Source organism: Danio rerio, chromosome 23 (genome assembly GCF_049306965.1).
Source record: "Danio rerio strain Tuebingen ecotype United States chromosome 23, GRCz12tu, whole genome shotgun sequence".
Lineage (NCBI taxonomy): Eukaryota > Metazoa > Chordata > Actinopteri > Cypriniformes > Danionidae > Danio > Danio rerio.
The window spans coordinates 36,675,905-36,689,372 of record NC_133198.1 but is presented as its reverse complement, the minus strand read 5'-3'; the positions used below and the strand labels follow the sequence as shown (position 1 = coordinate 36,689,372).

Below are 13,468 nucleotides of genomic sequence, written 5' to 3'. Positions count from 1 at the left end.
TTTTTGCTTATGTTGATTTCAAAGCAAAGTAAAAAATGAAAAAGGAATGCCAATGCTAGGCATTGATAAACTATCAGCTCAAAGGTTTTAAACTACAATGACAGAAAATTATATGAATGATGCTAAGGCAATGCCTGCATACATGGCATGTTTGTAAAAATTGTCAAAGAAAATGTTTTGCTTTAACAACAGAAGGGCAAAACCTTTAGAACTACAGTGTCGGATACCCAGTGGTGCACTTCATATATGTAAAGCCTAAAAATGATCCCCTGTGATTTTGAATTCAGTCAGAAAACAATACATGTGCACGCAAAATAAGCTTGTGTGAGCAAAACAAGCAGCATTTTAGAGTACAGTAACGTCTAATACAACTAACCTCTACTGAACCTATGTGTTTAAAAGCTGCTTTCTAGATCAGTGTTTCTCAACCACGTTCCTGGAGGACCACCAACACTGCATGTTTTGGATGTCTTAGCCATTACAGGTCTTTCAGTCTCTGCTAATGTGCTGCTGATCTGATTCAGGTGTTTGGTTAAGGCGACATGGAAAGTGTGCAGAGCTGGTGGTCGCCCAGAAACGTGGTTGAGAAACACTGTTCTAGATGATTGGTCTCAGATTGGATTCCTGCAGGGCCGCAGCTCTGCACAGTTTTGCTCCAACCTTAATCAAACACAGATGATCTGACTAATTAAGGTGTTCAAGACTACTGGAGACTATTAAGCAGGTGTGATTTTGAGGTGGTTGGAGCTAAACTATGCAGAGCTGCGGCCCTCCAGGAATTGAGTTTGAGTCCATTGTTCTAGATCAGGAGTGCTCAAATTCGGTCCTGGAGGGCCAGTGTCCTGCACATTTAAGTTCCAACCCCAATCAGACACACCCGGGCTAGCTAATCAAGCTCTTAATAGGCTTTCTAGAAACATCCTTGCAGGTGTGTTGAAGCAAGTTGGAGCTAAACTCTGCAGGACATCGGCCCTCTAGGATTGAGTTTGGGCATCTCTGTTCAAGATGAAACAAATTCAATGGGCACAAATTGGTGGAGCTAACCGCTGGTGGAACTCAGTGCATTCTGTGAGGTTTCTTTCTTTCCGTTGTTGGTTATTTTTGCAAAATCACATTACGAATGAGAGAAGAAATCTTTAATCCCTTGTGAAACATGTACAAATTAACAGCACAATTTCTCCGCAAAACATTTATGCTACCACGTACTACTACCAAGCGCTGCTTTTGAGAAACATCAACGCAGCAAGTTGAACCCACGTCCTATTTGTATTTAAAAGCATATGTACAAAAAGAAACATTTCAGAATCGGTTGACAGTGCACATAAATTAATTGTGTAGTACTTCTAAAAAAAACTTAACAATGAAAACTCTTTATTAAGAACAAAACTACTGAAAAGTGCATGCAGAAACATCAAGATGCAACCAAGAAACATTTTTTTTTTATAATCTTTTCTTTCTTTTTTTTTAAACACACCCTACCAAATGCAGTCAAAGCAGTGGTGTGCTCTGCCCGGACCTCCGCAAAGCCGTTGCCTAAATATGATATGTTGAATTATTTCAGGATGAAACTGTGTGCAGATGTACTATGACAGAAGACATACAAAAAGCAAAACAAGCTTTTAGTGCATTCTAGTCCAGATCTTTGGTACAAGCAGCTTCCCCACAATAAAAAAAACAATAATAATGCTTGATGTGCCAAAATACTGAAAAATAATAAAAAGTCTCTTGATTATAAGCCCTGACCTCTGTAAACAACCTTATTTTGCGTAAAATACGAAAGAAAAACCCTAAAAAAAATCTGTGAGAAGCACATAGAGCTGGAACACACGCCGAACTAAGTGAAACTGCTGTATGTACAGCTCTGGGTATCCGACAAAGGAGGGAAAATATTGAAGAAACCACAAAAAAAAAAAGAAAGAAATCCAACTTTTCTGAACCGGTTTTGTTGATCTTGTTCGCACTCTCTTGTACTGCATTTAGGTTCATTCATATTTAAATTCCTTAGCTTTTAAATAATGGTGCAATTTTGGCACCTGATAACATTTATATAAGCTTGCCCAAAGGTACAATACACCACTGTTGTTGTTGTTTCAGTTTGTAAACACATCTTTCTCTTTGATTTAGACGGCTTAAATTCGCATTTGACATATCTGGCAAGACCGTAATAATGATATGAATGAGCATGGATAAGCGTACTATTCAAAGAGAAAGGTTTGAGTGCATAGCTACTTTACACAGATGATCAAACTGACCGGGCAGTTTTCTTGGCATGATCTCTGGCTCTAAAACCAAAACAAAAGTAGTACTGTTAAAAAAAATGAAGCTGCAAGAGGTATGCCAGTTCCGCTAAAGGTAAAAATGACCTGGTTTTCACCTTAAAAGTCGTCTTCCCTCTATAACCAATAATTAAACGACACGTATGAGCAAACCTACAATTACCATGCGCTTTTTTAATTGTGAATACGCATTACACATTATATAATTGCAATATTACACAATCATATCAACAGTGGCGCATTGTACCTCGAGTAAGGGGCTCTAAAATATTACATTCCATTAGATTAAATCAGTATTGTGGCTTAGCCAAGCAGCCCCAAAGGAGGCAGGGGGGTGGGAGAACAGGTAAAGGGAACCAGGGGGTGGGGAGGAAGGAAGGAGGGCTTCGGTCCAGGCCCAGAGGGGTGTTCACTGTTACCAGATGGTGTAACCACCGCTGGAGCCACCCATGAAAAAGTTGCCCTTGCGCTGTGTCATCACGACATTTGCACCCTGCATGGCTGCCATCTGAGCCGCGTTAGGGAGGTGTCCGGGAGGTGGAGGCTTCAAAAGAGAGAAAAAGATGGACATTTTATATACACAATTCATTTTCAGTCACATACATGCCAGGGGAAAAGGTCATAGCAGTGCATTTGCATCTATTTGTCTCAGTTGTGCAAAATACAGTTTTCATGGATTTCTAAAATTGTCCATTTTGGATGGTAGACTTTGAGAGGTGACATTTTCAAGGTAGACCGAAACCAGCAAAATTCATAAGACCTTCAAATAGAGCCAGTGTTTCTCAACCACGTTCCTGGAGGACCACCATCTCTGCACATTTTCCATGTAACCAAACACACCTGAATCAGATCATCAGCTCATTAGCAGAGACTGAAATACCTGTAATAGATGTGACAGAGAAAGGAGACATCCAAAACGTAGTGTTGGTGAGCCTCCAGGAACATGGTTGAGAAACACTGAAACACACTGAACCAGGAATTTTCAATTTACTGATTTAATGATGACTAAAATGGCTAGAAAAGTGGAATACATCACTTTGTACCAAACTAATCTGTAAACACGTTTGGCATAGCCCCTTCTTTCAATTCTATTATGAAATTATAGTAGGAGATTGCAGATTTGTTCTATTTTGTCACTCAATTTTTAACACTGACATTTGTCAAACATTCATCAGAAATAGTCAATAAATTTAGCATTCACTTCAAATGAATACTAATTAATGATCAGTTGACGCCCTACAGGTTGAAAGCTTCTTGCATATCACGATTTCACTTTTTTATAGGACTCAAAATGTGGGAAATCATACTATTATTATGGCTAACATTAATGTAATGTATGTAAAAGTAATAATTGTACAACTTATATTTACATAATGATATAATCAACTGATAACAGGTCAATATAATACATTCCATGATTTCACACCTTAAGTAATAATAAAAAAATTTAAAAAACGAGTACCGATTCTGATGCTTCAAGCTTTATAATGCATAAAGCACAGCATTTCACCTCCAAGTATGTTACAAGTATGAGAGCTCTCCTAAGAGCAGGGGTGTCCAAAGTCGGTCCTGGAGGGCTGGTGTCCTGCTGACTTTAGCTCCAACATGCTTCAACACACCTGCCTGGAAGTTTCTACTATACCTTGCAAGAGCTTGATTAGCTTGTTCAGGTGTGTTTGATTAGGGTTGGAGCTATACTCTCCAGGACACCGGCCCTCCAGGACCGAGTGTGGACACCCCTGCCGAAGAGAATAAATAAAGGATGTTGCACATATAACCCTAAACATGTCTCTTATAGCCGTTTAGTGTGAACATGTCAAGGCCAGAAGCAGCTTCATAGAAAAATAATAGATAAAAAAAATTGTTAAGAAAATTGACTATCAAAACAATGCAAATGACGGAAGAATTCAACACCTCTCAACGAAGAAAGGTTTGGAGTGCATATTTGATGCATAAGTTAAAATGCACACCTATAATTCTATACATCTCTAAAGGTCTAAAAACATGGAATATTTCATATTGATTTTATCTGAAGTCACGATATCAGCAGCTTACACTCATTTGTGGCAAACCTTCATGTCGTTTTCGGGTCAAATCTGACCGATTTACAATTTAAAACACTCATAAAAATTGTGTTTTACATCTGATTGCCTCGAGGCTTTATGATATCCTTCACACTATGTACTTGAACATATAGTGATGATCCCCTCTTTCATTTTCATTCAATTTTGAGTGTTTTAATCAATTTTGTTACACCTGTGGTGTTCCTGGTCAAAAGTAACCGCCATATGAAATGAATGGGTCTTCAGATTGGATTCATCTATCAGATAGAAAACACCCACCCCATCTCAATCACTTACTCACTCACACACTTATTTTAGACTGATTTTTGTTTTGTTTTTGTGAGCTCATTTAAGAGCAGTTAGAAGCAGAATGGTCAATTTTGACCAGGAACACAACAGTAGGGTTAAAAGTATCTACTTTTTTATAGTGCAGTATTTAAATGTAAAGTGTTTATGTTTTAATCCAACCTCTTCTTTTTTGATTTAATTGCAAGTGTAAAAGATGTCATTTTCTAAATTGTTGACATGTTAAATTGTACATCATGCTTTGTCAAATGCCTCAAGATATCAAAACTTACACCTGTGACTAGTAGTAAAATTCAAAATCTCGAGAGAAAGTTATGAATTCATTGCCATATCAGCTTCATTTTAGAAATTTCACTTTTCTATAATACACAAACAATAAAAAGGACATCACAGTAATAAATAATAATAAAATAATTTTAAAAAATTAGATTTAAAAAAATCATTTTGAGATTTACTTTTGATAAAAATTCTAGTATTTTTTGAAGGATTCCCATTTAAAAATATTCCCTTTAAAGTCTCGCCACATATTTTATTTATTTATTGCCACATCAGCAATTTGTGGCAATTTCATGGCAAAGTCAATATACATAAAAACATCATATAGGACTTGATACACAAACAAATATATAAATAAATACAATTCACAATAACTGTTTATTAAAAGTTAAATATGATTTTATAAATAACTTCATCATGATGAAACTTTTTATTGAACATCTTTCAAAGTGTTTTCTTTATAAAATCTTGTCCTTAAACATTCACAATCTAATATGATGTGTTTTATGGTGAGAGCAGCTTGACAGTAATTACATGTTGGTGGAGATAAAAATAAGGATAAAAATCATTGACTGATAAAATTAAAAATAAAGCATTTCCATAGTATGTTTTAAATTATCCTTTGAGTAAATGTCTATGAGTGAGTCCTGAGCGTCTGATATGGCATCTTGTGTAAACAACCTCATCATGTCTTTTCATGTCATTCAGATTTCTTCAGATTTCTAAAAGTTTTCATCATTGTGACCCTCAAGCATAAACTGAGCTTGACTAATATAATGGAAATCTCATTTGGCTGATAAAACACATCATGTTTAGGGGACATATACTCACCGGAATGGAACTACCAGTGCCAGGCCCGAAGCGAGCTCCAGCATCAAATCCACCATCCACCATGACAGTGGAGCCAGGAGGGTACACGGGCCCCATCGGATAATACGCCATCGGGACACTAGAAGCCATGGCCCCCATTGGCACAGTCTGGGCATGCATGGGCATGTACATCTGAGTACCAGGGTAAGCAGAGGTCATCTGGGGCATTTGTCCAGGGGCTGGAGGGGGAGCCATATATCTGGGCTGATAAACCTGCAGGTAGGAGAGAAAACTATTTCAAACATTTGTGTAGGTGATAACAAAAAGTGTATAATTCACACTTAATATCAAGACTTCAATTGTTTTAATTGAAGTTAATTAGACTAATGAAAGACAATGGCATTTTAAATCTTAGTTTTGATTGTTTAGAGCAGAGGTGCCTAAAGTAGGGCCAAAGTTGGCCAATGGTAACCTTTGGTTTAGCCCCATCATCCCATCTGAACAGTAATGACGGTGAGTTGGTTGGGGTGAATGCCTTAGTTTCTTTGTTTAATTGAGTAGCTACCAAAAAAAAAGCCAACTAAAATGAAATGTTTCATATAAATGTTGTAAATGAATCAGACTTTTACTGCCACTTGACAGATAAAAGACAATGCACAAGACATCGGCAAGCAAATCAAGACAAAGGCCGAAGTAGCTCCACTAGTGTATTCAGCATTGAACACCATTGTCTAATAACTGGGATTGTTTGTTTTAACTGTAATAAGTTTATTATAACATGTTAAATCTGATACTGCATGTTTAAAAATGTTTAAAAGCAATGTTTTATTTTTATTTTTAAATATTAGCAAATCAATTAGGAAGTTTTCCATGGCAAATGTAATGTAATACAGTTTGGTATTTTTAACTTCGACCCACAGCCCTCACACCCCATTTACACGGGGCGTCAGCTGCAACGCTTCCCATTCACTTTGAATTAAGTAACATCAGGTGTTGCCGAACTGCATTGTGGACTCTTCGCTCAACATTTCAAGTGCCGACGGAAGCCTTAGCCAATCAGATCGCTGTATGCAAATACACCAGTTTAGACAGTGGCCTATTGCTGACTAATTTCATTGGCTGACGCTGCTATGATGATCGCATCAGCCCCAACTTCAGACACACCCTCTGTCAAGCGTTGACGCTGAAGCCCTGTGTGAATGGGGCATCAGTCAAGGTTTTGGGCCTTTTATAAGAAAAGTGTGTTTAAGCACCTCTGGTTAAGAGTTTAGTGCCTGCCATGACTATTAATTTTTAGAAATATCTAAATTAAATAAATAAATAAAACAAACAAATAAAGATCTGGTGTCACTAGGCATGGGACATTAACCGTTTTCAACGTTTACCGCAGTTTGGTAGACACCGTCAATTTTTTGCTATACCGTTCCTAAGGTATTTGTATGATTTTTTTATTTATATATATATAAATATATATATATATATTTTTTTTAGAACAACCATATCTCCAGCAGAAAAGATGTCCAACGTTGCTATTTTAAATGGTTAAAAAAATCAGTGTTTTGAAACAATTGAAGACAGCAGAGGTCAAGGATTCATTTAAACTATTCAGTCTGACATGTTTACTGCTCCAAAATATTAAGTGTTTCTCAAAATACCATATATTGTGTTCAAAGGGGAACCCAAACATTTAAAAGAATATATTTTAAAGCAGTAATGTCAATACCGTATTACAGTAAAACCGTGATATTTTTATCCAAGGTTATCAAACCGCCAGAATCTTATACCGGCCCATGCCTAGGCGTCACTTGATTAAAAATCACCTGAAAAACAAAAATGCCTAAATAAGATGTCCCAATCCCTCAAAATATACCCATATTTACTCATTTACATTTAAAAGTAAATTCATACCTCTTGATATTATGCATCACTCATGTACTGAGAACTGTAATGTAATGTGTTTTTTATTTAACGCCATGTTAGCAGCCAAGTCTATTTTCATGGCAAGAACATTTCAATAATAAATTTACAATTAAAAATCAACAAACAAATGAATATATACATTAAATACATTTTTACTTGATAAAAATGTAACATTTTTCCTGGTGTCACTTTGCTAAAAACGTCCTTTAGAGATTTAAATACATAAAAAAGTCTTCGGGAATCAAGAGGAAAAATGTATTTGAATGTGAGAGGAATTGCAGTATAATATACTGCGGTACAAACATTGAGTAGGGTCTTCACCTTTAAGCAAAAAAGCATGGGTTATTCTTGTACAGTTAAAGTCAGAATTATTAGCCCCCCTGGATTATTAGCCCCCCTGTTTATTTCTTTCCCCAATTTCTGTTTAACGAAGAGAAGATTCTTTTTTAACACATTTCTAAACATAATAGTTTTAATATCTCATTTCTAATAACTGATTTATTTTATCTTTGCCATGATGACAGTTAACAATATTTGACTAGATATTTTTCAAGACACTTCTACACAGCTTAAAGTGACATTTAAAGGCTTAACTAGGTTAATTGGGTTAACTAGGCAGGTTAGGTTAATTAGGCAAGTTATTGTAAAACTATGGTTTATTCTGTAACTATCAACACAAAAATAAATAAATGGCTTATAGGGGCTAATAATATCGAAAATGGATTTTAACAAATTAAAAACTGCTTTGATTCTAGCCGAAATAAAACAATTAAGACTTTTTTCAGAGGAAAAAAATATTGAGACATGCTGTAAAAATTGCCTTGCTCCGTCAAACATCATTTAGAAAATATTTTTTGAAAAGATTAAAAATTAAAAGAGCTAATAATTCTGACTTCAACTGTATGTCCAATACGACATCTGGGAAAAATCACCAAATCTAGTCTTAAAACTCTGTTTGAGGTTTCAGGTTGTATTTTATACAATTGATTTGTTTATGCATCCCACACTTTACTGTGAACACAAACAATTTTACATTAAAAAATAGCATAAAAAAGATTTTTTAAATAATTATTCTGCACACACCTGTAAATATTAAGTAAATTGTAAGTTGCTTTAGACAAAGGCATCTGCCAAATGCCTAAATGTAATTAGTTAACAAATGAGATGATGCTGTGACATGCTACTGAACTGATAAACAGAAATTCAATTCTGCAGTTGTATAAAGTCTAAATTTATGATTAGTACAATGTATTCATCAATCATTGGTATTCATTACTATTTATTTTTAAATTTACAATTAAATGTTATTTTATCACTGCAGTTTTAAATTAAGGTTTTAGAAACAACTCATAATAAAATCGCTGTATTGACTTGCCCCTTTTTATCTGTTATAACTGTCTAGAATATCTCTTACCAATGGGAATTTGGCATTGACTAATTCTTTGCTAAATCTGCCCTTGTCCTTCTAAATGGCAGCTCTTGCATCACAGAAAATGATTCATCAAATCCAATATAAAAAAAAAGTATATTCATATAAAATCCAGGACACTTCATTAAAAGAAGACACTGAATCCTAAAAAAATGCTTCTAATATAACACTTGATTATAACGAGACATTGTTCTGTGAAGCCTTTCCTACTGCAACTCATTTACATAAGCAAAGAGAGAGAGAGAGTTAGTAGTGGTAACCTCGGAGTATGGAGGAGGGGCATCTGGATACTGAGACACCTGAGCAGGGACTTGCATAGCAGGCGGGTAAACGGGTGCTGTGCTCTGCTGAGGGTAAACAGCTTGTTGTGGATATGAACCTGCATGGATACCAAGCAAGCAGAGAAAATTAATATTGCAACAAATTCTGAAGTTGACTTACAGTAGATTCTGTCCAGCAACAAGAAGGTCATGTGCTAAAAAATATCAACCAAAAGGAGTAGAGCTTTTTCTATCATGAGAATTAAGGTTATTGTTGATACATTAAATGAAAACTATATCACAAATTCTTTTTGATATGAAAAATTATTGTTAACCGAAAGGAAATAAAAACCTACACGCATTGTATTAGAGCTAATTGCCAAAAAAAAAATAATTCATTTATTTAGTAAAATAACTAGAATTATCTTATTTATAAACATATTCATATTAGGGCTGTGCGATTTGGGGAAAATATCTCATTGCGATTTTTTTGAGGGAGAGATTTTGGGATTGCGATTTGATTTACGATTTAATTCAAGCTTTAACCTAATTTAATTTAATTTAAGCTTCAGCTCTAAAATTTGTAAGTCGTGGCAACAATTCTGCGACAGCTCTTAAAAATGACCTATTTTTGTTCTGTGTCTGTAACTTAAAATATTGTCATATTACAAATGCTGTTTTTCCTTGATGTTAAGTCGTCTAATATTGCTTCTGAAGCAGCAGACGCCATCCCACTTGTCAGCGCTTTCCTCTTTATTATTACTGTGGGCATAGTTCAGTTGTGCAATTCTGATTGGGCAGAACGAAAACGTGCTCTCACAATTGGCTAGTTATAAAGCAGCAGTCAGATCACACGATTTCGGCACGATTTCCTTGGCATACAGTGTTGTGGGAAGTCGTAAACAACAAATGGACGTCGTGACATGATTCAATCATGTAATGTGGCATAGTTCACGACAACTGATACCATATCTGCAACGCCTCAAGACTCCATCGCAGAAAGTCTAGCCTGTTTAATTTTCTGAAGCATAACATTTTTAAGATGTTATTCATTATTTTTGTTTACATATATATATTATGTTATATGCAACCTCTTGCGATTAACTAAACGCAACATTTCAAATTGCGATTCGATTAAATCGCACAGCCCTAATTCATATACATATTAATATAGATATACATGTCATTGAACCATTAATACACTACTATTATCTTACTATATATATCAACAATAATATATCATTATTATTAGATAGAAGGATGGACGGACGGACAGACAGATAATGGGTGTAAAAAAAAATTACTGAAGTTTCACCTTAAATATTTAAAAAATTTATTTAAAATTTGAATCTAAACTACAAAGATCTTAAAAATTCTAAATGAACACATAGATAGTCTTAAGATATTGTTTATTAAATAAAAAATACATCAATATACTATTAATAAGAAAATTGACAATGTTTAAATAGATATTATTTTAAATTGCATTTATAAACTGAATAATTTCATAAGTAAATAATTGCTTTATATATATATATATATATATATATATATATATATATATATATATATRTGTGTGTGTGTGTGTGTGTGTGTGTGTGTGTGTGTGTGTGTGTGTGTGTAGACAGATCAGATAATTGTTTTCTTACTAGATAGATAGATAGATAGATAGATAGATAGATAGATAGATAGATAGATAGATAGATAGATAGATAATTGTTTACTTATACATATTAATAATATTATTATTATTATTTAGATAGATAGATGGATAGATAGATGGATAGATAGATAGATAGATAGATAGATAGATAGATAGATAGATAGATAGATAGATAGATAGATGCGTGTAAACAAAATGATTGAAAGATATTATTAAGATTAATTTAAAATATTAATACAAACTACAAAAGATCTTAAAGATACTAAATGGAGACTAATAGACAGTCTTAACATATTCTGTTATAAATCTAAACAAATACATTAACCTACTATAAATAAGAAAATTGACAATATTAATAATAGATTTTACTTTAAATTGCATATATAAAACCATTAAGAGGTTAAGCAAGACAACAAAAAACTACATCCAAAATGGTACCGACAATAGAAAAATAAAACGCAATACCAGTCTTAACCGACAGCTAATTTTTCATAGGAAAAAATCCGTTCTTGAGCAAATACTTCACGATATACTCAAGTAACACATCTAAATTAGATTAATGAAATTATAAAACGGACGCTGTGAACGTCTTGCTCGCTTAATGAGGTCACCTTTCCAATCACGTCATCGCGCTGTAGCAGCCAAGCTAGTCACCCTTCACCTGTTTTTCATACAAAACACAACCGGGCCCGCTAAAATAACCCATCGCCCCGTCAAAAATCACACTCTCCGTCATGCGGCAGTCGATGTCAGATGTTTTTGGCCCACAGCCCGCAAAAGCTCAGCGCGTAAAGTCGTTTATGTAAGTCAAATATGCTGGCTAACTCCATTGGTAGTTGCTAGGAAGCGGCTAAGCAAAATAGCAGAGAAGAGCGGAGGTGATTGCGTATTTACCTTTGTTGTTCATTGTTGTTCACGGCAGATAAAATATTCTAGGGGACGAGAATACAAACAGACCGAATTCTGCAATTATATGACAATAAATATAAGGTTTGCTCAAAGTTCCTCGTCTTTATACTCGTTACTTCCTTGTTTTCGTCGGGCTACCCTTTGAGTATATTTGTGTTGGGGAGGAGCTACGTCACGCAAGCGTCATTTATTCGACGCCACTCCCTGTTAAAGAGAAACTCATGACTCGCGTTATGTCGAAAATGAAAGTGTCCGTGAGCACAACTTCGTGCTGTAAAAACTAACGCAGTGATCAGTAGAGGAAAGTTCTCTAATATATATATCACATTATGCGTATTTGTATGTAAAAGTGTTGTATTTGCATCATGTATGAAAGATATCACAGAGAGCATCTGGCATAGAAGCAATCATGTATATGAGTCAAAAGTCCAGTTACAAAACAGAGAGCATCAGTGCCCGCCTACTTTCAACCCATGAGGAATTTAAGAAAACAAGTCTTTGTTAAAACATAATCCATGAACAACCAACTGCAATGAGAATCACAATGTTATAAACTATGGAAGCAAAGGAGTGTGTATATATAGGCCTACATAGCTGTGGAACAAATCAAGAGACCAGTAGAAAATACTCTTAATTAGGGCTACTGGAGGCTTTATTATGGGTTTGAGTAAATTATTAAGGTCAGGTAACATTCATTCATTCATTTTCCTTTGACTTAGCCCCTTTATTCATCAGGGGTCAACTTATCTTATATGTTTTACATAGCGGATGCTCTTCCCGCTGCAACATAGTACTGGGAAACATCCATACACACTCATTCACACACATACACTTCGGACACTTTAGTTTATTCAATTCACCTGTACTGCATGTCTTTGGACTGTGAGGTAAACCGGAGCACCTGGAGGAAACCCACGCCAGCACATGCAAACTCCTCACAGAAATACCAACTGAATCAGCTGGGACGTAAACCAGTGACCTTCTTGCTGTGAAGCGAGAGTGATAACCACTGAGCCACTGCGCTGTCAGTCACATTTCTTCCAAATTTCAAATATAAAATAAAAAATCCAGAGAAATGCAGCAACTCTGACTGTTGTTGTGACTGAAAATCAGGGTTATTCCAATAAGATGCAGTTTAAATGTCTGAAAATGTCACCTCTTTTTGTTATTATATGCAAATATTAAGTGCTCTAAACAACAATATAAACATGAATAATTGTTTATAGTCTTCAAGTAAATGAAAGCTAAACTGGAAAATCTAATTGTACAAAAAAATTGTTAAATATTAGAGCTGGGATTTATCGCATCTAACATAAGTTTGTTTTGACATTATGCATGTGTGTGTATTATATATATATATATATATATATATATATATATATATATATATATATAGCTTAAAGGGGGGTTATAATTTTGACCTTTTATTTAAATTTAAAACTGCTTTTATTCTAGCCGAAATAAAACAAATAAGACTTACTCCAGAAGAAAAAACATTATCAGACATACTGTGATCATTTGGGAAATATTTAAAAAAGAAAAAAAATTCAACTGTT

At 34.8% G+C, this 13,468-nt stretch overlaps 1 protein-coding gene and 1 long non-coding RNA gene across 2 annotated transcripts; one reads left to right on the top strand and one right to left on the bottom strand.

The window, feature by feature from the left end:
• Window positions 1–1,121: 1,121 nt before the first annotated feature.
• Window positions 1,122–12,016, bottom strand: dazap2 (DAZ associated protein 2). Its single transcript, NM_199793.2, is given in 4 exon segments — window positions 1,122–2,820; window positions 5,753–6,004; window positions 9,341–9,459; window positions 11,898–12,016. Coding segments are annotated over 4 exon segments (513 nt in total). The 5' UTR covers window positions 11,911–12,016; the 3' UTR covers window positions 1,122–2,691.
• Window positions 3,223–4,801, top strand: LOC141380520 (uncharacterized). Its single transcript, XR_012398639.1, has 2 exons — window positions 3,223–3,792; window positions 3,998–4,801. It is a non-coding gene; the product is annotated as an uncharacterized lncRNA (long non-coding RNA).
• Window positions 12,017–13,468: the final 1,452 nt, after the last annotated feature.